The sequence below is a fragment of the Microcaecilia unicolor genome, chromosome 7, assembly GCF_901765095.1.
Source record: "Microcaecilia unicolor chromosome 7, aMicUni1.1, whole genome shotgun sequence".
In the NCBI taxonomy this organism is placed as follows: Eukaryota; Metazoa; Chordata; class Amphibia; order Gymnophiona; family Siphonopidae; genus Microcaecilia; species Microcaecilia unicolor.
In genome coordinates, this window is record NC_044037.1 from 159,092,935 (window position 1) to 159,119,380 (window position 26,446).

Genomic DNA, 26,446 nt, shown 5'->3' on the forward strand with positions numbered 1-26,446 from the left:
GAAGCCATGTCCGAGAACAGTGTCGAGAAGTTGGTTCCCACCTCGACTCCGGCGAAGCTTCCTCCACCGAAGCTGAGGGAGTGCCGGCTTGGGTGGCAGTCGACACTGGAGCCGCATGCAGCACTCGCATCAGAGGCAGCACTGCAGGCTGAGGGACAAGCGGGGTCACATTGGGAGGCTTGGTAGGTGCAAGCACCCCCCGACGCCAATGCTCACTGTTGCAGAAGGCAGTCCAGCAGCTCAGGGAGCAACGCCTGGATGCACTCATTGAGGGCCGACACCGGGAAAGACTGGGGTGCCAGTTCAGGCGCTGGTTGAAGCGCTGCCAGGGTCTATGCAGAAGCTGGGTCTTGGCTGCTGGGAAACCAACGCATTGGTACCTCCTGTATGGAGCGGGAGCAGTCACCTCAACACTTCTTGGGCAATCGATTCCAATGCTTGTTGGCCTTCGCCCGAAGCTTTCCCCGATACTCTTCAACCTCATGATGATTCCCCTAGCCAAGTTACTAGCTAAACATGGCCTTAATCCCTTCATCTATGCTGACGACGTCTCTATATTTATTCCCTTTAAATCCAATCTATCTAAAATCTCTGATAAAATAAATATAGGCATGACCACCCTAACCTCTTGGGCTAACGCTTTCAAGATGAAATTAAACAAAGAAAAAACACAGTGTCTAGTCCTTTCATCTCAATACTCTCCACTTCTCCCGACTACTCTTAGCACCCCAGACGTTAAACTCTCCATATCTGACAACCTAAAAATACTTGGAGTAATGATTGATAACCATTTATCATTCGAAAACCATGCTACATTCATCACAAAAAAAATGTTTAATATGATGTGGATTTTTAAACGAGTGAAACCATACCTTCCCCTGGACACCTTTCGGAACCTAGTACAATCCACTTTACTCACGCACGCAGATTACTGCAACAGTGTTTTCTTAGGATGTAAGACCCTAATCCTGAAGAAACTTCAGACAACCCAAAACACGGTAGCCAGACTTACCTTTGGCAAGTCAAGATTTGATAGCGCAACACCTCTTCGAGAAAAGCTTCATTGGCTCCCCATCAGAGAAAGAATACATTTTAAAGTCCACACTCTGATTCATAAGATCATATATGGAGAATCCCCTAACTACATGAATAACCTCATCAACCTCCCAACCAGAAACAGATCATCGGCTTCTCGTACTTACCTCAATTTACACCTTCCCAACTGCAAAGGTATTAAATACAAAGACCTCCTATGCATCCAGTTTTTCCTTTTTGGGCAGCCAGCTTTGGAACGCTCTGCCTAGATCCATCTGATCAACGATCATCTACCATTCAGAAAAATGTTGAAGACCCATCTCTTCAAGAAAGCTTACCCTAATGGCCCAACTTAACTTTTTAAGCCCACCCACATGATTCCTGCCCCGACGATTATTATACCTTTGACCATGTCTCACAATCTCCTTAAGCTCATTCCTCAATCTCTTCCTCTCCATCCTTCCTACTCCTTACCCCTCCCCAATCTCTTTTCCTTTTGTTCATCCTATCTTTGCTTACCTCTCCATGCTCAATTTACATACCCTCAAAACCCCACTACTACTATGTGTACTACATCTTGTAACATTCTCCTTCAAGACTTTGTAATTCTATTTACTATGTAAGCTGCATTGAACCTGTTATGTGTGGGAAAGCGCGGGGTACATATGTAATTAATAATAATAATAATAATATAATGCTCCCATCTTATTTGTAGGCTTCTAGAATTTGTATACAGTCATTTCAAAGTGTGTAAGCAGTTGACAGGGATAATTTGTGGTCTTTACTTTGCCTGCTATCCAGTTAAAAGGCACCTAGCATACTTTTGCTTTTGTTGCACTCTTTCTAATGGGATGGCATAACTTACCTTTTTTGATAGCATCCTTCACTAACCATGAGCTCCTGAGCAACTGTCAGCTCCTATCTCCCCCCGCCCCACCTCTTTAAAAGTTATTCTCTCTACTTTTTAAAGTTTCACCTTTTTTTAAGGTGGAACCCACCTCTTTGGACAATTTAAACTTAAAGCTCACATGTGGAAAAAAATACATTTCAGAAAGGGCCCATGAGCTCACATGTGGAAAAAAAATACATTTCAGAAGGGGCCCATGACTCAATGGATAAATGACTACCTTGTGAACTAATGATAAAAAAAATTCCACCTATGTCTTTTGACCCTAACAAATTCTCACATAAAAAGAGCCTTACCTCAGTAGAACTGCTGACTTCAATGGCTGTGGTCAAGTTGGTATTAATAAATGTATGCATTTCCTTAAGCGTTTTATTCTGCAACCAAAAAGTAAAAAACATTTTAATCACATGTTATTGTAAACACACACTGATCTCTGCAGCTAAATGCATGAACAAAACGATCATATTTATTTACCACATATACTATAGCTGAGATCAGTTTCATACACCTTTTCTAACAGTTTTTCCTGAAGTTAGTCACACTTACAAATTCCTGTTATTCTATCTGTCCATGTTCCATCTGTTAATATGTTTTAATCTGTATTGTATTGACATTTTAAGTTGCATACAATTCTACAATATATACTGTTTGAAATTTTAATATTGTAATTGTGAATTTTCTTCAAAAAGGCAGTAAATACATCCTAACAAAGTTACAATCCCAGATTCAACAAATACTGTTGAGACAAAACCACTAGCTGGCCACGATTCTATAGAATTTGAAATCACAACCAAACTACCCATACTACTCAATGCCTAATCTGAATTGCATTTTTCCAGCCCATTAAAGTGAATCATCAATGCTTCCCCTGCTCTGATGCCCATATTCCATGCCTCTGACATTACATCTACTCTAAAGCAGCTTTTTTATTTTTATTTCTCAAGCACCATGTGGCTCACAGTATAAACAAAACAGCCATATGGAAGAAGGGCTTCTTTCACTAAACCGTGCTAGCGATTCCCACATGGCAAATGAGAGGAAGCCCATAGGAAATGAATGGGCTTCTTCTCATTTGCCACACCAGGAATCACTAGTGTGGTTTAGTAAAAGAGGCCCTAAGTGCTGGGAGGCAGTTAGAAAAGGAAGGCAAGAACTGTAAAGAGAAACTGAAGGGTAGGAAGGTAAACTGGACAAAAGAAAATTTTCTAAGCCATATAGGCCTCATTAGTTAATTGATCATAAACTTTTCCCCACCTGACTGGGCTTTCCACCCGTTCCAGAGGCTCTCGCCCAATTTATCCTGTTTCTGGAAGGGCTGCCACTTTTTCATGCAATAAGGGAATTTCTCCAATTCCTGATTTCGTTCTCTCCTGAACATACCATTTCCACTTAATTATGCTGGCTTCCTGTACATGCCCTATCCTATGGGTTTTCCGGAACTTTGAATCCATTGCATTATTGGTATTTCGGGTTTCAGGACAACAATATGTCCTATGGTTAATTGCTCAGTATCTATTAAAGCCCAATAACATGCTAATAACTGTTTTTTCAAAAGGGGTATACTTAATTCCTGCCTCTGGTAACCTGCTGCTCCAAAATCCTAAAAGCATCCGAGTCTTTTGTTTCTGCCAGAGGCTCCAATTAGCATAATTTTCATTCACTGAGACACTTAGCTCTACCTCTCCTGGCTGCACTGGCCACAGATCTAAGGCAGTTTGTATTGCCTGTTGCACTGCTTCAAAAGCTTGTTGTTCCTTTTCTCCCCACTCAAAATGATACTTTTTCCTAGTCACTTTATATAATGGTGCTAAAATTTGCCCCAGGTGGGGTACATGTCTCCACTTTAAGCCAAATAATCCAATAAAACATTGTGTCTCTTTTTTATTACAAGGAGGAACAAATTCCAAAAGTTTCTGTTTAGCTTTTGGCAAAATTTCTCTTCAACCATTATGCCATTGAATGCCTAGAAATTTCACTGTTTGGAACAGTCCTTGTATCTTATCAGGATTTATCTCCCATCCTTTGTTCTTTAAATGTATAATTAACAGTTCCAACTGGGTCTGAACATCTTCCAGTGTTTTCCCTTGAATCATATCATCATCAATATAATTCACAATTTGCATATGATCAGCTAGAGGAAATTCCTCTAAATGATCTGCCACCGTCCGGTAACAGATAGTGAGACTGTGAATCCATCCCTGTGGTACTGCCTGCCCTGCCAACTGAAAGCAAATTAATCCCAATATTTCTCATTAACTGGTATTGTGAAAAAGGCATTAGCTATATTACAGTATACCATCTGCCAGAATGTATCTGTATTTTCTCTATCAAAGTAGTAGTATCTGGGACTGCAGCAGTTAAAGCGGGTGTAACTTTGTTTTATTTCCAATAATCCACTGAAATACGCCAGGAGCCGTCACTTTTCCGGACTGGCCAGACCGGATTATTCCAATCTGTGGTTGTAGTTTTAATAACTCCCTTCTCCATTAACTCTTTTATAGTTTTACTGATCTCAAGGTGCCCCCCTGGTATTCTCATCTAATGTTAAATGTCAAACCTTTTAATATATCTATATCCAGTATATACTCAGGCACAATCATAACTTTATATTCTTTTTTAGGTAGATTTCCAATTTTTAATGCCACCCAAGTCTGTACAGCCTCAATTTGTTTTCCCCCCAACCCGGTAATAACAGCTTTCTGACCCTTAAATTTACGTGGATTCCCATATATTAAAGTGGCCTCAGCTCCAGTGTCCACTAGAGCACGCGATTTTTCATGCAGTAAGGGAATTCCCCCAATCCCTGATTTTGTTTGTTATATTTTCTTTTCTAATTCTACAAAAAAAAATCTACGTCTCTAAAACCCCAGTGTTTTTGCCAAATCACTATTTTTGGCAAAAGCTCTTATTAGCATAATTTTAATTCCCTGAGACACTTAATTCCACTTCTAGTTTAACTGGCCACAGATCCAAAGCAATCCGTGTTGTCTGTTCAAAAGCCTGTTAAAAAAAAAACAAACCTGTTGCTCGTTTCCCTTTACTCAAGGTCATTTTTTCCTAATAAGCACTGCTTGCAAAACTGAGTAATTAACACATTCCTATGTCTGACAGTTTCAGTTTCCCTGCCTGGAACGGTCCTTGAATCTTATAAGATTTAACAACTCCAAATGAGTGTAAACATACTTTTAAATACTTTCTTTTTGTTAGTTAGATTGTAAGCTCTTTGAGCAGGGACTGTCTTTTTCTTGTTTGGTGTACAGCGCTGCGTATGCCTTGTAGCGCTACAGTAGTGATAAGTAGTAGTAGTAATAATTCTCCCTTCTTCATTTCTTACTGCGTCACACTTACGACGGCACGGCGCACTCAGTTATTTTAACAGCGTGAATCATAGAGCATTCTAACTGCGTCACACTATGCTCAGTTATCATTTTAACTAAAAAGTATTCTGGCAAGCATTTTAGCTGTAAATCACACACTTAAACATTCCAATTCTGTACTTTTCCTATGCTGCTTATCCCGTCTCTAACGGGTTTTCAGATAAACAATACCGTTACATAGTAACAGAAAATGACGGCAGATAAAGACCCGATTGGTCCGTCCAGTCTGCCCAGCAAGATAAACTCATTTTTACATAGTAATTCCCTCTCCCTTTCTGTTTTCAGCAAAAGGCAATGATTCCTTTAAACCGGAATCCACTCAGTGGCTATAACAACATATAGTACTTCCCAATTTTTTTTTTTTGCTTAAAAAATTCCATTCCCCTCTACGAATCCTGCTCACAGCGTCACTAATGTATTGCTTCAGTCAATACAATGATTAAGAAATATACACGCTGAGTCAAATTAGGAGATATGCACACTAATTAAACCATCTAACTAAAAGAAAGCTATAAAAGAAATATAAATATATATATACACACACACACATACTATCACAGTTATAAACAAGGTTCAAACATTAATAATGGTTGCACAAGAGCATCCAAATATAAATTATTAAGCAACTGTTGAAAAATTATCGAACAATTCAGTCTTTGTTGAATGTCAAATGTCACGATGGTCTTGTTGCTGTGTACTCTGTCATCCAATCACATTTGCACACTCTCATTCATAACCCACATGCACAACGTGGAATCACACCACATAAATGGTGGGAACACTATCGGTGTATAGGCTGTACAGGGGCTACTGTATGAAGTTTTGCAGCAATTATTTTTCTCCCTCATGCTGTGGAGGGCCTTCTGCGCAACATGTGGAATGTTTTGTGGGCTCACCACTACGCATTCACTTGGATTCAGTTCGGTGGTCTTGGTCCATCGGGGAGTCGGTGTGGCCGCTGTGGAGCCACTCGTCAATCTTTAGCAGGTGCTCAGGGAGTCTGCAGTCTCTGGTGGGCAGTGATCACAGAGCCAGCGCGGGTCGATCAATGGGATAGCTGCGGGCTCTGTGGTGGCGTTGAGTGAGCTTGAGAGCGCTCTTCTTGATTGTGGCCTCCATGGTAGATTCAGCTTAAATCAACTGATAATGATGTTTGGAGAAACCCGACATGATCATGTTTCGCCGACCAGGGCGTCTTCGGGGGTCTTTCACTCTGAGTGCGGAGACAGTGCGTGAAACCAACATGCCAAGTCCACCCTTGGTTTGCAGACTTGACAGACAGGACCAGAAGGGCCATGGAATTGCTTGCTGGCTGCTGTCAGTGGTCAGGGGCTCGCACCGGTGAGTAGCCAGTGGAACCGTCGGGGGGACGCCCAATCATGCGCACTGGCTGGTGGAGAATCCCAGCGGTTTGGATGTGCTCTTAGATGCTCAGCCAATCGATCTCTTTGTTGATCCCACCTGGGGCAACAGTTTGCCGTGGAGGAATGGGGCGTTGTTCCTTCCTTGGTGGCATCAGGGGAGGATTGCCACCTCTTTCTGACTGTGCTTGATTTGGTGCAACGGATCTAGGATTTTGTACTGAGTGCTGAGCTGTAATCCATCGCTTGTGTAGTTCCAAAGACGAATACTGTGTGCAAGCTGACAGTATGATAACTAGATTCCAACAGAGGGGTTATCCGTTTAATATATTAAAGAGGGCTGCCAAACGATCCTTTAAATTTTCATTGGGGGTGGCAACAAGGTGAAAAAGATAATAAGAACATTGATCAACCTCTTACCTTCTCTTATTGACCTATAAGTGTATTCACTCTGCTACTCCCCAGTACCTCTCCACTCTTGTCTCTCCCTACGCCCCCCCTCGGGTACTCCGTTCTGTAGATAAATCTCTCTTATCCGTCCCCTTCTCCTCTACTGCTAATTCTAGACTCCGTTCCTTTTGTCTTGCAGCACCTCATGCCTGGAATAGACTTCCCGAGCCTGTGCGTCTAGCCCAGTCTTTGGCTGTTTTCAAGTCCAAACTTAAAGCCCACCTCTTTACCACTGCTTTTGACTCCTAACCACTACTCACTTGCCCTGTCCTTTAACGTCACCTTTTATTCCCTTACCCTTATAATTGTTCTGTTTACCTGTCTTATCTAGATTGTAAGCTCTTTGAGCAGGGACTGTCTTTTTTGTGTATGGTGTACAGCGCTGCATATGCCTTGTAGCGCTATAGAAATGATAAATAGTAGTAGCAGTATTAGTAGGAGAGATGAGAAAAAAGGAAGAAAAGAACAGATCGGTCATCAGATATCTACAGAAGGATGTGTGACTGCAGTGAAAGTGGGGTGAAATGAGAAAAAAAGTTGCCCACAGTCAAAAGTAGGAAAATAAACTACATCCATCCATCTATATATCTATACACACATACACACACATATATACAACATAAAATGAATTAAATTTTAAGTAAGGACTAGCAGTTATGTGCATTAAAACGGTTAAAAATAAGAAATATCTTCACTTTTGATCTCAACTTATAAATATTAAATATTAACAAACTGATGATTTCCTTTGCATGCTCCATTTTAATAAATTACTTTTTCCCTCTCGTTACAACTTGTATATAAAATCACTTCATCACTTTTTAAAAATATGACCTCTGCTTTATTAAACAAAACAATACAATCTTGTTCTGTGAAACCATCACAGCAGCCTTGCTGAGACCATTTTGCTATCAAAAAAGGATTGCCTTTAGTATAACATGCGGGTGGAGGGGGGCTAGCTCTATGGCTTAGTGCATTTGGATTTGGATCCTGCATCTGCTAGGACCAGTGATGCCTGAGGCATTCTGCAGCAAATATGCTCAAGCCTGGGTAGCAAGAAAAATGACTGCCACCAACTGTGGATGTCTATGCTGGCCAACAAGCAACGCCATAGGTATAAGGCAGCAGACAGCTTTGGGGGAGGAGGGAAGCTGGGGTTACAAAAAAAGAAGTCAAACTTATTTAATGTGCTTTATAGGAAAAGCAAAAAGAATGGCTAATAAAGGTAAATGGACAAACAAAACTGAGAAAACCATTTTCAAAATTTATGACACAAAAAGGTCAGAAGCTAAAATATCCCTTCAACAGGCCCCACAGGCACTATAAAAGAAAGATGGGAATAAAAAACCCTGCTTACAGTTTTCTGCAAATTACATGTAAATTAATACTGAATTATTGAAGGTATACTCTAACTTTATTAAAGGTGATTTTGCCATAAACAATTTATTCTTTTCTACAGAAGTAAAAATACGTACTGTGTTAAAACAGCATCTATGACTCAGACAAGCATGAAAAACATGAAAGTTCCAAAATGAGGAGATTAATAGGGAAAGTTAATGGTATTCAGTGTAATATAGAAGTGCTCACATCAGTGGTCTCATTTACATCACACACCCATGCTCAGATCTGCAGTTCAAGTTTAAATGTGCACCACCCTATGTCACTCAAACATATTCTTCTTTCTATGATGGACTATAACTTTATGAATGAAAATGAAGCAGTGATACCATACCACAATATTTAAGTTGTGTCGAAGCACAGCATTTTGAAAATGCATCATCTTTATTTCTTTCTGAAGGAACATTCTCTCAGTTTCTAACCTTCCAGAGGTCTCTTTCTCTGCACTGAGAGCCAGGGCTAGTGCTTTATTATTATGTTTCAAGGAGACCTTAAAGCTTGTGGAGTTATCTGGAAAAAAAAAGGGGCAACAAGATATAAACAACACTTGGAAGAAGGTTAAAACAAACAAACAAAAACCAAAACAAAACGACTGTACACATTTCCCCTTCGAGTGCCACTACAGAAAGAAAACAGCAACCATTTGGATGCTAGCAAGAGTAGAGAATGACACAGGGACAGGGACCAAACTTTGTCTCCATGTCATTTTCTACTTTGAAGCCTGTTAATGAACTGGACTGTTATTTATGTTTGAGTGATGTAGACAGCGATATTTTGATTTTTTTTTAAAAAACAAGCAACATGCTGGCCATAACTAGCAAAATTAGCATGGGGGGTCCTGTACATTCCTGATACTAGCACATAGTCTATTGCAGGAAGGACTATGGAAGACGAGAGAGCTAGACAGATTGTTGATGTCTTCTTATTCATCCACAGATTTAAAAAATCATAACAGTGCATATGCAACAAGGCATATTTATCCCCCTCTAGGACATGCAGAACAGGTTGTATTTTGTACCCCTGGACATTTTAACAGGGTGGATTAGGCTTCCTTGGAATAGTAGAATCAGCTACTGTTGGGGTTGGAAGGGTAGAGGGTGGTGGTGAGGAGGGTTATTATAGCTGCTCGCTGTTATTGTTGTTTTCTATTTGTAATTTATACTTAATAGTTACACAGCACATTGTTCCTTTCTATACTTTAATAAAAAGATTTAAATATAAAATCATAATTGTTTGAGGCTTCTGCAGATGAGGACAGAGCGGGGACAGGGCCTGTGGGGACAGTGACGGGGCAAACTCTGTCCCCGTGCCATTCTCTAAGTAAGAGCACAGTTATTTAAGAATTAACCTGATCCCATCTTAGCTCAATTCAAGTAGTCTCAAGTACTCTCTCAGTGGAAACAAAATAGGTACTTATCATACTGCAAAACAAGGAAGGGTATGTTTTCCCATTTCCCTAGCTCTCTTGATCCATGCTTTTCAATATTGTGCACCACTTTGAAGTTTAATAATGTAATGCAGTAAATGACATCTGCTAAATACATAGAGCATGCATGCAAAAAAACAATTACGTTTATTCTAAACAAAACACCAGTGGTTGTTCAAAGTGACAATCTACTGCAGAAATACACAAATATAAGTTTAAATATTTTTTTTTTGTTTCCCATCTACTCTTCCTGTGATGATTTCTTTTTGTCTAACACCTAAGACACATGCTTTGTGATTAGAGAAGTCACGAAGCAGGAGAGCTAAGGTTTGAATTTTACTTTTCCTGCTAACATTTTTTGACTTGGGCAAGTCATTTCACACTCCACTGCCCCTGTATCAACTTAAAAGCCCACTTGGGCAGGGAAATAAGTCATTTACCTCAATTTAATTTGCTTTGAGCTCAGGTTTGGAAAAAGGTGAGTAATAAATCTAACCTCCAAAATCCAAATGACTAGATCATAGCCTCTGCATCCTTATTGCCCCCACCACACTGCCATCCATGATCGCTGTGTTTTTCTAGCTCATTTCCTTTACCTCAATATAGGAAATTTCATATCTATTCCATTTGTTCTTATCTGTCCATCAGCTCAGCCTAACTTCTGATGGGTCCTATTTTTCTCTTACCCAGCAACTTTCACTGCTGCTCATTACTGAACTTTAGGTTCTGGCAACCCTTTGGGCTATGTGAACCTACAGAATTGTGCTAAAGATTTTGCCCTCTCCTGATTTCCTTTATTATTGCATCTAGAGGCAAACCAAATTTTGGATTCAGCATTGAAACTGGCCCAAAATCTGGGTTCAGTCATACTTCGGTTTCGGCTGAAAATGCAAATGCATTTTTGGCCGAAAATGAAACTCCTCCCACAACCACTTTCTGCCTGCCCTCACCTCCACCCCCACCAGAGTGAGTCCCCCCGTTCCCCCCAGGAAAAAGAGGGTCCCGCTGGGCCAGCTACCCCCCCCCACCTCTAAATGCCCTGCGGGCAGATATCAAAAGCAAATGCAGGTGCTGGAGGTGAACAGTACTGTACTAGTGTCCGCATTTGCTCCCGCCCGATGATTTGAGCAGGTGAGCGCGTGTAATAATGCCCTCGTCGGCTCTGAACACCATGAGCATGCAAATGCATGCTAAACAGGGCATTACCTATTCCTCCCCAATGCTCAGTGAGTAGCGCGCCAAACAAGGGCGCTGCTCCTGCGGCAAATCCTAAAACAGATCAGAGTTGGTTTTAAGGGATGCACAGCATTGGGGAGGGATGTACAGCATTGGGGAGGGATGCACAGCCCTGTCCAGCATGCATCTACATGCTAGCAGGCCTCCCCATCCCACCCCTGACACGACCCAACCCCCCCTCAGTGGTCTAGCGCCCCCAACCTCCCCTCAACAAAGGCAAACCTGACCCCCCCCCCCCCCCCCGGGGGCAATCCTGTATGGTAGGGAAGCCCCACCTAGCACATCCAAGGATACACCAGGCAGGGCACCACTATTTTGGTGGGGATGGAGGTTGCTCTATCACTGAAGAGTACACTGCACATCTTTTCCTCCTCTGATCCTATTCCCACCCATCTACTTAACACTATCTCTCCTACTGTCATCCCTTTTATCTGTCATATCCTCGATCTTTCAGTTTCTACTGTGACTGTTCCTGATGACTTCAAACATGCCGTAGTCACACAACTCCTTAAAAAAAAAAAACCTTCACTGGACCCTACCTATCCTTCCAACAATCGCCCCATCTCCCTCCTCCCTTTCCTATGCAAGATACTTGAACGTGCTTGTTCACCGCTGTTGTCTTGACTCTCATTTCAAGCTATTCTTGATCCACTTCAGTCTGGCTTTCACCCTCTTCATTTAACTGAAACAGCACTTGCTAAAGTCTCCAATGACCTGTTCCTGGTCAGATCCAAAGGTCTCTCTCTATTCTGTCCTCATCCTTCTCATTTATCTGCTGCTTTTGACACTGTTGATCACAGCCTACTCCTTGATACGCTGTCCTCACTTGGATTTCAGGACTCTGTTCTTTCCTGGTTTTCTTCTTATCTCTCCCATCGTACTTTTAGTGTATACTCTGGTGGATCCTCCTCCACTTCTATCCCACTGTCAGTTGGTGTACCTCAGGGATCTGTCCTGGGACTTCTTTTCTCCATCTGTACTTTTTTCCCTTGGTACTCTGATCTCATCCCATGGTTTTCAGTATCATCTTTATGCTGATGACTCCCAGATCTACCTCTCCATACCAGAAATCTCAGCAGGAATCCAGTCCAAAATATCAGCCTGCCTGTCTCACATTGCTGCCTAGATGTCTCACCGCCATCTGAAACTAAACACGACCAAGACTGAGCTTCTTATCTTTCCCCCTAAACCAACCTCTCCTCTTCCCCCATTCTCTATTTCTGTGGGTAACACTCTCATCATCCCCGTCTCAACAGCTTGTAACCTTGGGATCATTTTCGACTCTTCTGTCTTTCTCTGCACACATTCAGCAGACTGCTAAAACCTGTCGTCTCTTTCTCTATATCACCAAAATTCACCCTTTCCTTTCTGAGCAAACTACCAGAACCCTTATCCACACTCTTATCACCTCTCGCTTAGACTATTGCAACTTGCTTCTCATAGGTCTCCCCACTTAGCCATCGCTCTCCTCTTCAATCTGTTCAAAATTCTGCTGCACGACTTATATTCCGCCAGTGTCGTTATGCTCATATTAGCCCTCTCGAGTTACTTCACTGGCTCCCTATCCATTTCTGCAAACAGCTCAAACTCCTCTTATTGACTTACAAGTACATTCCCTCTGCAGCTTCTCAGTACCTCTCCATTCTTATCTCTCCCTACACTCCTCCCCGGAATCTCCGTTCACTGGGTAAATCTTTATCTGCACCCTTCTCCTCCACCGCTAACTCCAGACGCCGTTCCTTTTATCTTGCAGCACCATATACCTGGAATAGACTTCCTGAGCCGGTACGTCAAGCTCAATCTCTGGCAGTCTTCAAATCTAGGCTAAAAGACCACCTTTTTGATGCTGCTTTTAACTCATAACCCTTATTTACTTGTTCAGTACCCTTATTTTATCATCCCCACTTTAGTAATTCCCTTATCTCTTATTTGTCCTGTTTGTCTGTCCTAATAAGATTGTAAGCTCTGTCGAGCAGGGACTGTCTCTTCATGTTCAAGTGTACAGCGCTGGGTACGTCTAGTAGCGCTATGGAAATAAGTAGTAGTGGGGGGGGGGGGGGGCACAATCCTCCAGAAGGATGATCAAAATTAATAGTGCACATAAATTTGCATACTATTAGTTGTGATCATGATGGCTTTATTCCCTGTGCTGTTCTGTCGCTAATTTTTCAGCACTGTTTGGAAAAGCGTGGGGAATTTGATCATAGGAATACTGGTGATCTAGTAGCCTCTATCGGGCCCAGTTGCTGTTGCCCCTGCCGAGACAGCTGCGGGAGGTCCTGGTAGCCATTTTGGCTGAGGACCAGCAGGGGTAAGAGCAACTGGGGATTGCTGTTAAAAGAATTTAACCAATATACTCACGAATCCCAAAAGATCAAGCAGGTTTAGACACAAACAGGTTTATTCTTGCGCAAGAGAGACAAAAATCCATCAGTCAGGAGGTTGTCTGAACCAAAATCCCCCCCCCCCCCCCCCCACTCTTATAAGTCTTTCCCTTGCAATGCCTACATGCAGCTTCACAAAGGAGGCATAGTGTCTGTGTGTGTGTCATCACAATTATGCTACAATTCTAGACTGTTAGTAAGCTTGCCTGACTCCAAAAGCATATCTATGAACATTTAGTTCTACTTGTAATGCACAAGGTCAGAGAACCTACATTTATTTAGAAATTGTAAAAATGATTAACCCTATATTAGCAAAACATTTTCTCTACATTTCACTCCTGTTTATCACTGTTACATATTTTACTCAAGTCTAAGATAGATTCCTCTCCAAGACTCTGTCTTTCAGTCCTGGAAATTCATGTAGTCTTGAGATTATTATACACCAACGGAAGCTATGTAGTCTCTAGAGGAAGCCTGGCTATCGTTGTCTTCATTGTCAGGCTCTTCATGCTGGTACGTAGTCTTAGTTAGGGTCACAACAATTAGTCTTTGGAGTAGGCCGCGAATACATGGAATGCAGCAGCATCCGCATGTTACCAATATGGCTGCAGCCACAGCAATCAGGCCACTCCAATTTTCAAACCAATCTTCCATTGAATGGGTCATTAAAGCCTGAATTCTCCACCAGTTCCCTTGACTAGGCTGTTTAGTCTAGTCAACGCCTTGGTGATGTTTCCATCAGGAGCTCTATTGTTCAGGATGTATGTACAACAAAACTCTCCAAACATCTTGCAGACTCCGCCCCTCTCTGCCAGTAACATATCCAATGCTCGTTGATTTTCCCATGCCATCATTGAAGTGGCATCACTTTGTTCAGCAATTCCTTTTATGGCATCTCGTGTGTAGTTGACAAGTCTCTGTTGATTATAATAGGTATAGTTAATCCAGTCTACATTTTTATTAATTGTTACCCATCAGAAGAGGAAGGACTCAAAATCACGCAGTAAACTGGTTCCTTGCTTTGAACTCATTGGGTACCCCTCGAGGCATCCCAATGTCATTCACATACACATGTGGGTCGAATGATCCGCCAGGTGTCACTGCCCTCTTCATTCTGTGTGGAATTGGTTTTGGCAGTTCCAGTGTTCCTGTGGGTAACATATAAACGGCATGACAACTTGTATTAATGCACACTCTCTGTGCCACATTTGTGGGAGATGGTGTCTGAGATGGAGATCCCCACACATTCACCAGACATCAGCTCGCCCTTGGTCTTGATTCTGGAACCAATCGAGATGGTATTTATGGTTCTGTTTTCCTGTCAAGTTGACCCGATGATGGTAATATGAGTCTGGTAGTAGCTTCAGATTCTGTCGCTTTCCTCGTCCTTCTATAGAAAAGCAAGTGTAGTTACCTGGATATGATGTCACCGTTGGTGGTCTAATTCTTCCTTTAGTGGGGGGAAAAGAGGTGTGACATTATAAGGCAGGTTCTACTGGGTCGATAACTGCTGTTATATAGCTGGATCATGCACTATAATCCCTCAGGATCATCAGGACTCAATCTGAAGGGTGTGGTCCCCAAGGAAGGTCTTGCCTTAGCATACGCCACACAGTCAGACTTGTTTATTTTCCCAGTAGTATAGATTATCCATGCCATCCATTCGTTTTTTTTTCCTGGTAACCCGTTTCAAGTTCTAGTTTCTCTTCAATGGTCAGATTTTCAAATCTGATCATTTTAAGCAGGGAAAGTTCACAAAGTTCTCTCGAGAAATATTTCTCTCCAATATTTGAATAAAGAAGTGTCCAATGGGATCAGTCCTGGAGACGTATGCTCCCACAGCATATAAACGCTCATCTGTCTTCCTGGGTGTTTGTAAAGTAATTAGTAGTTTATTGCAGTTTGTTTCATCAGTACATTCGGACTCTGCTTTGGATCTCAGTATCATCTTGTGTTTTTAGTAGGTAATACCTCCAAGGGGTGGAGCTCGTGCTCCAAATAGTTAGGTCCCATATAGTGCATTGACAGGTTCCGGGAGTATTTGTAGGTAGAAAGCATACATACTTGTCAGACCATGTAAATCTCGCAGCTGCCTCTCGTCCTCCGCAGCGAGTTAGTTCACAAAAATCTATTCCAACTGTACTGGTCTGACCCTCATAAAAGGTAATGTTCTTAGGGGGTTCAGGAAGCCCCGTATTTGCCAATTCCGTGGGTTCAGTTAGTGCTCGAGCTGTCCCAGCTCGGTGTCTTTCCCGAATGAATTCCCCCTGTATCCGATTGAAGTGGTCTTGGGAATTACTCCTTTTCTGGTCTCCAGGATTTGATGTCTTTTTAACTGCATGTATGACCCGGAGCAGGAGGATAAGAGCTATACCACAGATTGCTCCTAGGACCAATCTGATTTCTGTCTGTCAGTCAAGGTCCTAATTGCTCTCCTCTTTTCCAGTCATCCGAAAGGACTCCAAACTGTTGTTTGTCAATTGTTTACGTGGGTCGTCTGGATCAGATGTTAAGGCCTCCATTTCAACCCTAAATTCTCGCTTGGGTTGTAGTTTCCTTCACCGGGTTTGAGACGAGGGTTCCTATTGAAGGGCCTCCCCTTTGTAGCCAGGCTTACCCTTGCGAGAAGTTGGTCTACTCTGGTTGTCTAATCTCAGTTCCTAATTTAAAACACACTAATTTAAAAGACAAACAAGACACAACATTACCTAAATTGGTCCCATAAGATTTGTGATGCACAGAAAAGAAAACCGTCACTCTTCCAAGTGTTAGAAGAACTGGCCCTTTTTTACAGGATTGCCCCGGGGGACTTTAAGTAGGGATTTATTCAAAATCCATGTGCACAACAGCTCCGACCTTGACACAAGGAAAAAGTTATTGGTTTTCCGGCTAGAAGGACCAGCTGTTAAATGAATTTAACCAATATACTCACGAATCCCAAAAGATCAAGCAGGTTTAGACACAAGCAGGTTTATTCTTGCGCAAGAGAGACAAAAATCCAACATCAGTCAGGAGGTTGTCTGAACCAAAATCCCCCCCCCTGCTCTTATTAAGTCTTTCCCTTGCAATGCCTATGTGCAGCTTCACAAAGGAGGCATAGTGAGGGACATAATCAAACGGCGCCGGCGAAATCGATCGCCGGTGATCTATTTTGGCGGCGCCGCAACAGCTGACCGGAACCGTATTATCGAAAAAGATGGCTGGCCAACTTTTGTTTCGAAAATACGGTTGGGGCCGGCCAAATGCCACAGATCGCCGGGTTTGAGATGGCTGACTTTGTTTTTCAGCGATAATGGAAACTGGAACCGGCCATCTCAAACCCGGCCAAATCCAAGGCATTTGGCTGTGGGAGGGGCCAGCATTCATAGTGCACTGGTACTTCTGGATGTTTAGATCTTGCTGATCAATTATGTTATGGCTTATTTGTTCAGGAGTGCTGTATTTTGTGATACTGTTTTGAGAAATGTTCAAGAAAGACTTCATACAAATGAAAAAAGTCCCTGCCATGCATTTTCCCTTGATGGCCGTCACTTCCCTTAATAGCAGTCTTTCTCTCCGGAAGTGCACTTCTCTTAATGGCCAGCTTTCTCCTTGAACAGGGAAATCAAAAGTTTTTGCACACTGCTTTTTTTGTAGTAACAGTGGGATTTGAACCAGCCACCTCTGCATTACAAGACCAGTGATGTAACCACTTGGCCACAGCTCCACTTACTTGGGTGTCCCTCCCTTTTGATTATACCCCTCAAGGTCTCTCTCAGCCACTCACAGACAGCTTAACGCACTGTGATTGGCTGAGAGAGACCTGAAGGGGTATAATCAAAAGGGAGGGACACCCAAGTAAGTGGAGCTGTAGCCAAGTGGTTACATCATGGCTCTTGTAATGCAGAGGTGGCTGGTTCAAATCCCACTGTTACTACTAAAAAAAAACTGTGAGCAAGAACTGTTTTGATTTCCCTGTTTGGGGAGAAAGCCGGCCATTAAGAGAAGTGCACTTTCGGAGAGAAAGACGGCTATTAAGGGAAGTGCACGTCAGGGACAGCCATCAAGGGAAAATGAACGGCAGGGACTTTTTTAATTTGTATGAAGTCTTTCTTGAACATTTCTCAAAACAGTATCACAAAATACAGCACTCCTGAACAAGTAAGTCATAACGTAACTGATCAGCAAGATCCTTTTTTTTTACGAGCTGGCCGACTGGCTTCCCCTCCTAGGAAGGAAATGTTTTAAAGTTTTTTTTTGGGTGGGAGGGCGTTGGTGACCACTGGAGGAGTATGGGGAGGTCATCCCTAATTCCTTCCAGTGGTCATCTGGTCAGTTTGGGCATCTTTTTGAGACTTGGTCGTGAAAATAAATAGACCAAGTAAAACCGGCCAAATGCTCGTCATTGCCGGTTTTCTTTTTTCCATTATCAGCTGAAGCCGGCCATCTCGTAAGCACGCCCACATCCCACCTTCACTACCCTGCCGACACGCCCCCTTGAAGATTAGCCGCCTCTGCGACGGAATGCCGGTGTGTCCAAAAATCGGCTTTCGATTATACCGATTTGGCCGGTTTTAGGAGATGGCCGGCCATCTCCCGATTTGTGTCGGAAGATGGCCGGCTATCACTTTCGAAAATAAGCTGGATAGTGTCTGTCATCACAATTATGCTACAATTCTAGACTATTAGTAAGCTTGCCTGACTCCAAAAGCATATCTAGGAACATTTAGTTCTACTTCTAATGTACAAGGTCAGAGAAACTACATTTATTTAGAAATTGTAGAAATGATTAACCTTATATTAGCAAAACATTTTCTCTACAATTGCTCTTCCCTGGAAAAAGCTATTAGACCACCAGTGTATTTAAAGATAGGCCTGGGGTGGTGGGAGGGCGAAGGGTTTGTAGTCAAGGGGGTAGGGACGCCATTTTCAGCAAGTTTCAGCTGTTGATTCAGTTTCGGTCACCCTCTAATTGAATCTATGTCACACTGAATAAAAATCAGAAACCAAATAGAATGTAATATTAAACAAAGGTAACCTGAATAGACATTACATTTTTTACATTATTACATGTATAGAATGTTTGTACGTTTGGGAAGCTTGCCAGGTGCCCCTTGGCCTGGATTGGCCGCTGTCGTGGACAGGATGCTGGGCTCGATGGACCCTTGGTCTTTTCCCAGTGTGGCATTACTTATGTACATCATTTACTTAAAGAGCAAAGTCATACAACACTCATATCACCCATGTGAAAAATTAACTGCCTCAAACTTAACAGGTTGCACCACCTTTAGCAGCAATAATTGAAACCAAATGCTTCCTATAATTTGATATCCGTCTTTCACATCACTGTTTTGCAACTACCAGTTTGTTATACTCTCTCCTGCCTATCTTAATTGGTCATTGTAGCAACTGTCATTGGCTGAAAAGTGAAGTTACCTGTAGCATATGTTCCCCAAGAAAAGGACATATTCCACACATGGCTGACAGAATATGATGGAGCCCAATGCAAATGCACTTCCCAACTTCTAATTCCAGAAGCTTTTGGAAGCAGCACCATGCAATTGAACACCTTCCCGCCTGCAAACACCACACGGGACCAAGGCAGTCTAGTACAATAGCTAATAGCCTGCAACTCCTAGGGAAGGAGGGTGGGCTATAAATATATGTCCGGCTGTCCTTGAAGAACATCTGTTACAGGTACATAACTTCACTTTCTCCAAGGACAAGCTGGACACTAATTCTACATGTGAAAATCCCTAGCTACCACGCTTAGCAAAACAAAAAAGGGGAAAAATAGAAACAAGACCTGAAACAGTCTAAGATCAACAGTAACAAGAACATGGTACTACAAAATTTGTTTTGTAGGTACAGCCTAAACAGAAGCAAAAATGGGCCTTGGAAGGGGAGGGGGGTTGGAGTTGGATTCTAGACCCCGAATAAATTCTACAGGACTGACTGACCAAACCAGCTGCCGAGTCGGGAATCTTTGTCAAGACAATAACAAAATGTGACCATGTGGACTGAAGATCAAGTTGCAGTTCTGCAGATCTCAAGACAGACTGACCTCAAGTAAGCTACTGACACAGCCATAGCTCTGACATTATGAGCTGTGACATGGCCCTCCAGAGTCAGCCCAGCTTGGGCATTAAGTGAAGGACATGCACTTTATTCAACTGGCTATTGGGAAACGCAGTCTGCTAGCCACCTCCATCCTGCTAGGGTCAGAAGAAACAAGAAACTGGGTGGACTGACTATGGGCTTTAGTCTGCTCCAGACAGAAGGCCAAGGCTCTCTTGTAGTCCAGGGTGGACAGCATGCTTTCACCTGGATAGGCATGAGGTTTGGGAAAGAATGTTGGAAGAATGATTGACTAGTTAAGGTGGAATTCTGACACTATCTTTGGAAGGAACTTAGAATGCATGCAGTGAATTACTCTATTACAGTGAAATTTAATGGAAGGTGGATCACCTAGAGCCCGGAGCTCAGTGACCCTGCAAGCTGAATTAACTGACACAAAAAATAGGACCTTTCAAGTCAGGTACTTCAGATGGTAAGTATCAAGTGGCTCAAAAGGAGCTTCCATCAGATGGGTGAGAATGATGTCGAGGTCCCATGACACTTTGAAGAGTCTGACTGGGGGGGGGGGGGGCTTCAGCAAAAGCAAACCTCTCATGAAGCAAACAATTAAAGGCTATACAGAGATAGGTTTACCCCCTACATGGCGATAAGCACCAATTGCACTGAGGTGAACCCTTAAAAGAGTTGGTTTTGAGAACAGACTAAGAAAGGTGAACAGTAGCTGTCGATCTTTTTGAGGTTGTGACCCCATTATAGTGGCCAAATAAAATTGTGTGCCCTCCCCCCCCCCCCCCAAAGCACAGAAGGAAGCATCTATGCAGAGGGCACCCAGGTCATGATCCCAAATGTGGTTTCTGTGACCCATTTGTGGTCCCAACCCACAGTTTGAGAAGCTCTGGTGTAGAACATACTCAAGCAGTTTTTGTGTAGGACAGGAAAAGGATCTAGGGCCTTGCCTTCACATCAGATAGTAAAAATGTTTAAGTGGAGGAGGTTTTGCTGACTCCAACTCCACCCAAAATTGCTTCCGACTCAGACTCCACAGTCTTGTTGGCTACTACCTGGTGGAGCAGTACAGCTTGATCAGAGGGTACAATATCCGCCACACCGTTCACCAAGGCTTTCCAGTGCGTGCTCAAACGGCTGATAAGAATGCATTCCCTATTCAGCCTTACCTTGATTTGTACCTGCCTTTTTCAGGGCACAGACCGTACAAGTCTGCCCAGCAGTATTCCCCGCCTCCCAACCACCAGTCCCGCCTCCCATCACTGGCTCTGGCACAGACCGTATAAGTCTGCCCTCCACTATCCTCGCCTCCCAACCACCAACCTCTCTTCCCCCACCTGCTCCGCCACCCAATTTTGGCTAAGCTTCTGAGGATCCATTCCTACTGCACAGGATTCCAAAGGCAGGTACAAATCAAGGTAAGGTATACACATACGAGTTTATCTTGTTGGGCAGACTAGATGGACCATGCAGGTCTTTTTCTGCCGTCATCTACTATGTTACTATGCTAACTAGCATAGCATTCTGGAGTATTTTTCACCCAAAAGATTCCAGAGGCCTCAAAATCCCCCCCTCCCCACCCCAGTGGGCAATGGGGAGTAAGTCAAAAAGAGCCAAAAGCCCCAAGAGGGTGGATTCAAAAACCATGGAGTGATTCAAAAGTTGGAACTTCTTGAATCCAGGAGGCTTCTGGACTCTATACACAGAAATCTCCTTCTCATTAAAAGGCTGAATAGGGAATGGGGTCTTTTACTCTTTCATCTTAAGGATGCTGTGAATGGGCACCATCACAGCTTTCTTAGTAGGGGTGTCAAAATCAAGGATGTCCAACATTTCTGCCCTGGACTCATCACCAATGTCCAACCTAAATAAGATGGCATGAGCCATCTCTCAGATAAAATTGATAAAAGGAGACATCCTCAGGGGGGAACTCTCCTCATGAGAAACAGAGGGGTCTGATGGAAGATCAAGGCACCCCTCCTTTGAGAGGACCTCTGGGTTTTGGTCGGACTCCAGGAGCGGTCCATATCAGATTCAGGGTAATGACCCTCTCGGGATGTCCAAGTCTCAGCCTGCCTAGGTCTGCTGGACTCGCATCCAGACTAGGAGGGAGTGAGAATATGGACCATATCTCCAGGGACCCAACTGAGCTACCTACTCTGGGGGAATGGAAAGAAGTATTGTTTCGGCTAGGCACCAGCATCGAGGGATAGCCAACAGTCCATCTTGATAATGGCTTATGGACATTTCTTTTAGGAAGGTATCCAAACCTTTCATAAACCCTGCTAAGCAAACTGCTTTTCCTACATTCTCTGGCAATCAATTCCAGAGTTTACACATTGAGTGAAGAAGTATTTTTTTGCTTTGTTTTAAAATGTACTACTTTGTAACTTCATTGCGTGCCCCTTAGTCCTAGTATTTTTGGAAAGACTAAATAAGTGATTTATGTCTACTCATTCCAGTCCACTCATTTTATAGACCTCTATCATATTTCCCCACAGCTGTCTTTCCTCCAAGCTGAAAAGCCGTAGCTGCTTTAAGCCTTTCCTCATAGGAAAGTCGTCCCACCCCCTTTATCATTTATGTCATCCTATTCTGTACTTTTTGTAATTCCACTATATCTTTTTTGAGATGCGGTGATCAGAATTGCACACAGTATTCAAGATGCAGTCGCACCATGAAGTGATACAAAGGCATTATAACATTCTCATTTTTGCTTTCCATTCCTTTCCCAATAATACCTAACATTCTATTTGCTTTATTCACCACCACCGCACACTGAGCAGAGGATTTCAACATCATAATCAACGATGGCAACTAGATTCTCTTTCCTGGCTGGTGACTCCTAAAGTGGACCCTTGCATCACGTAACTATAGTTCAGGTTCCTCTTTCCCACATGCATCACGTTGTACTTGCTCACACTAAACATCATCTGCCATTTGGATGCCCAGTCTCCCAAGGTCGTCTTGTAATTTTTCATAATTCTCTTGTGATTTAACGACTTTGAATAACTTTGTGTCATCAGCAAATTTAATTACCTCACTAGTTACTCCCATCTCTAGATCATTTATAAATATGTTAAAAAGCAGTGGTCCCAGCATAGACCTCTGGAGAACCCCACTGTTTACCCTTCTCCATTGAGAATACTGAGCATTTAACCCTACTCTGTTTTCTATCTTTTTACCAGTTTTTAATCCACAATAGAACACTACCTCCTATCCCATTGACTGTTCAATTTCTTCTGGAATCTTTCATGAAGTACTTTGTCAAATGCCTTTTGAAAATCCAGATACACAATATCTACTGGCTCACCTTTATCCACATGTTTGTTCACCCCTTCAAAGAAATGTAGTAGATTGGTGAGACAAGATTTCCTTTGACTAAATCCATGCTGGCTTTGTCTCATTAGTCCATGCCTTTGAATATGCTCTTTAATTTTGTTCTTTATAGACTCTACCATTTTGCCCATCAGGCTCACCAGTCTATAATTTCCCAGATCACCTGTGGAACCTTTTTTTTTTTTTTTAAATCAGCGTTACATTGGACACCCTCTAATCTTCCTGTACCATGCTTGATTATCAGTTCTCTGGGAAGAATACCATGTGGTCCAGGCGATTTGCTACTCTTCAATTTGTCAAATTGTGCCATTACATCGTCAAGGATTATTGAGATTTCATTCAGTTTCTTTGACTTGTCAGCTTCGAATACCATTTCTGGAACTGGTATCTCTCCCAAATCTTCCTTGGTAAAGACCGAAGCAAAGGAAATCATTTAATCTCTCCACTATGACTGTCTTCCCTGAGTGCCCCTATTGACCCTCGGTCATCTAGCGGTCCAACTGATTGACTTCTTGCTTTTAATATACCAAAAAAAAAAATGTTATTACTATGTGGTTTTGCCTCCAACACAATCTTTTTTTTCAAAGTCCCTCTTTGCCTTCCTTATGAGTGCTTTGCATTTGACTTGGCATGCCTTATGTTGGTTCTTATTCAGTAAGTTCCTTCTTCCATTTTCTGAAGGATTTTCTTTTAGCTCTAACATCATCATTCACCTCACTTTTTAACCATGCCAGCTGTCATTTGGTCTTCCTTCCTCCTTTTTTAATACACAGAATATATTTGGACTGGGCTTCCAGAATGGCATTTTTGAACAGCATCCACGCCTGATGTAAATTTTTGACCTTCACAGCCCTAATATTTACCAGTACATTCCAACAGAACAGCAGAAGTAACTGCACTTTCCTTATCCCTTTCCTCATGTTGCAAATAACCACCATCCTAAAAGGACAAAGCAGCCATTCCATGCTGTCAAATACAGTGCAGCCATTAGTTATGAACAATATTTACCACCTTAAAAGCAGAACAGTCACTTTTGACTAGAAAGTGTGACACATTTTGAACAGTGCCCATACATGGCATTAACTTGCTTTTTAAAGAATAGGGTCTGCAATAAATGTAAACCACTTTAGAAGTACGATTTCAAATTCTAGCTTTTTGATGTTCTCAGAAGTCCTGTATGAAGTGGGAATGTAGAAGTAGCTTACTGGTTAGAGCAGCAAGCTGGGAAGCCACGTTCTAAATCCCCTTCTTCTGACAATCCTTGCAATCTAGTCTTGTAACTTCTTTTGCCACAGGTACAATCCCAGAAGCTAATGTACAAAAAGTTGCTTCACATGCTGTATGAACAAATACACTATTCCCTTTTAGTGCACAAAGGAGTAATTTACTAAACTGCAATAAAATGTGTCGTTACCATAGCTCAACATGAGACTTTACTGTGGGGTAGCTGCAAATTTAACATGGCAACTATTGGGGACATTCCCAGCATTTTCCATTACAGATACCATGTTAAATTTGTAGCTACTGTACATTATTTTGTTTGGAGTTAGCACAGAAGCACTTAGCACCTTTTATTTTTTTGTGTTTCAACTTTTTTATTGTATTATCGTAATAACAGACCATTATACAACACCAAAATGAGTATATATACATCGCAGTCAACTAAATATATCATCAACAACATTTTTGTAATAATTTTTCCCCCCCCCCATGTTCCCCTTTCTCCCCTCCCTCCCTTCCCCATTCCTCCCCTCCAACAAGCTGATATATTATTGTGATATTATTGACAAAAGAAAAGGAGTAACATCATTTACATAATAAAGTATAATAGTATCAACCTCCAATGTCTTATGTGTTGTCATTTGTTTAGCACCTTTTATTTAAGCAGTAAGTGGTGCCACACTAGCTACAAAGGAAAAATTATGTTCTTACCTGATAATTTTCTCTCTTTTAATCATACCATACCAGACCAGTCCATCTACCAGCAGAAGGAGACAGAGAAAATAGTTCCAAGTAAACCTACCCTTAAGAGTACCATGCAGCCTGGAATGTTCAGTATTTCGAATAGCTAAGCAATGGTGCCCTAAAGTCTAGAAGACAACACAGTTAATAACAAACAGGCAAATTCTTGGAGCCAATATGCAGAACCTGCACGGCCGATGGCAACTGCAACCTCCCCTCACAGTAAAGTAAGCGGGAGGGAATGGTACATACTGAGCTTGCCCAAGCACAGAGTTCTACCCCTGAATCTGGGGAAAGAACTCTGTAATCCCAAGTAACAGGAGCCATACAGAGCTGGCACAACAAGTGGAAGGAGATTGAATAGAGAAGATGAAGTAGGCAGTGTTGTAGAACATCCCACCGTATTGAAGCGTCATGGAACAGCCAGGGATACCTAAAGGAAAACAACATTCTGACAGACTTTAGCCAGGGAGGGCATCTGGACTGGTCTGGTATGATTAAAGGAAAGAAAATTATCAGGTAAGAATATAATTTTTCCTTCCTTGTCATCTATACCAGACCAGTCCAGACTAATGGGATGTAGCAAAGCAGTTTCCCAAAGAGGGCGAGAGAAAAGAAGAATGGAGAAGGTTGAAAAAAACAGCAAAGCTACACTCACAGCAAAAACTAATCAGCAGAAAAAGGATTCGAATATCCAAACCACCGGGCTATCAAAATGGAACAGAATTAAGACACTAGAAAAGGAACTGAAGCCGTAGGACATAAAACAAACGTCCTGAGCAAAAGAAAAACTACGTACCCCTGTCCAGAGAGTAACGAAAGAAGCAGCAAATATACTCATGCCAAAGGACCACACCCCCTCCCCTTGGAAGGAAGGCAACAGTTGTATCTGAGGAACAAGGAGAAGAACCATCTCTCCTAGACCAGGATCCACTTCTCTGAACCCTGGAAGGACAGAGACTAACTCCCAAACCTACCAGTCTGCCCCGAGTCCGAGATGGTCGGAGGAAGCGACCTTAACAAGTACAAGGAGTACACAACCCCAAACAGTGTGCCACACTTCATAGAAGGAAGCAAGGCACAGGAACCACCCAGATCCGCACCTAGGGAGAATCAAACTCCACAGAACAAGAAGAGACTCCAGAGTCGAGAGAAACAACTAACTGGAGCACTAGTCTCTCCAGGAGAACCATAAAGAAATAGGTAGCAGCATACCAAGGTACAACTGTACAAAGAAAGTACTCCTAAACTAGCTCATTCTGGACTTAGGGATAAAAGAACAGAGCCAAGAGAACAACAGCAGACTATTTTTGTTGAGAGCCACACTGTGGAGAAAAGACCCCCAAGGTGTCAAGAAGCCACAAAAGGAGCAAAGACGAATTCAAACTCCAGCAATAGAGATGCTTCTCGCCAGCCACCAAGAGGCTAAAGCAAGAAAATGTGCCATAGGAATGGTAGCTAACAGGAGACAAGGCAGCCTTGTCTAGCAATCTAAACTGCGGTATGCCACA

The 26,446-nt window shown here is 42.5% G+C and overlaps 1 protein-coding gene across 5 annotated transcripts in view; it reads right to left on the reverse strand.

Moving 5' to 3' along the window:
- The window catches only part of LOC115474560 (shugoshin 2-like), a 235,697-nt gene that overhangs the window by 142,984 nt on the left and 66,267 nt on the right, over nucleotides 1–26,446 (reverse strand). For all 5 annotated transcript variants that reach the window (XM_030210074.1, XM_030210073.1, XM_030210075.1 and 2 more), the window contains exons 3-4: nucleotides 8,860–9,035; nucleotides 2,239–2,316 (exon numbers count right to left, since the gene is read on the reverse strand). In XM_030210074.1, the coding sequence (XP_030065934.1) occupies nucleotides 2,239–2,316; nucleotides 8,860–9,035 (254 nt within the window). The remainder of the gene's footprint in view (nucleotides 1–2,238; nucleotides 2,317–8,859; nucleotides 9,036–26,446) is intronic.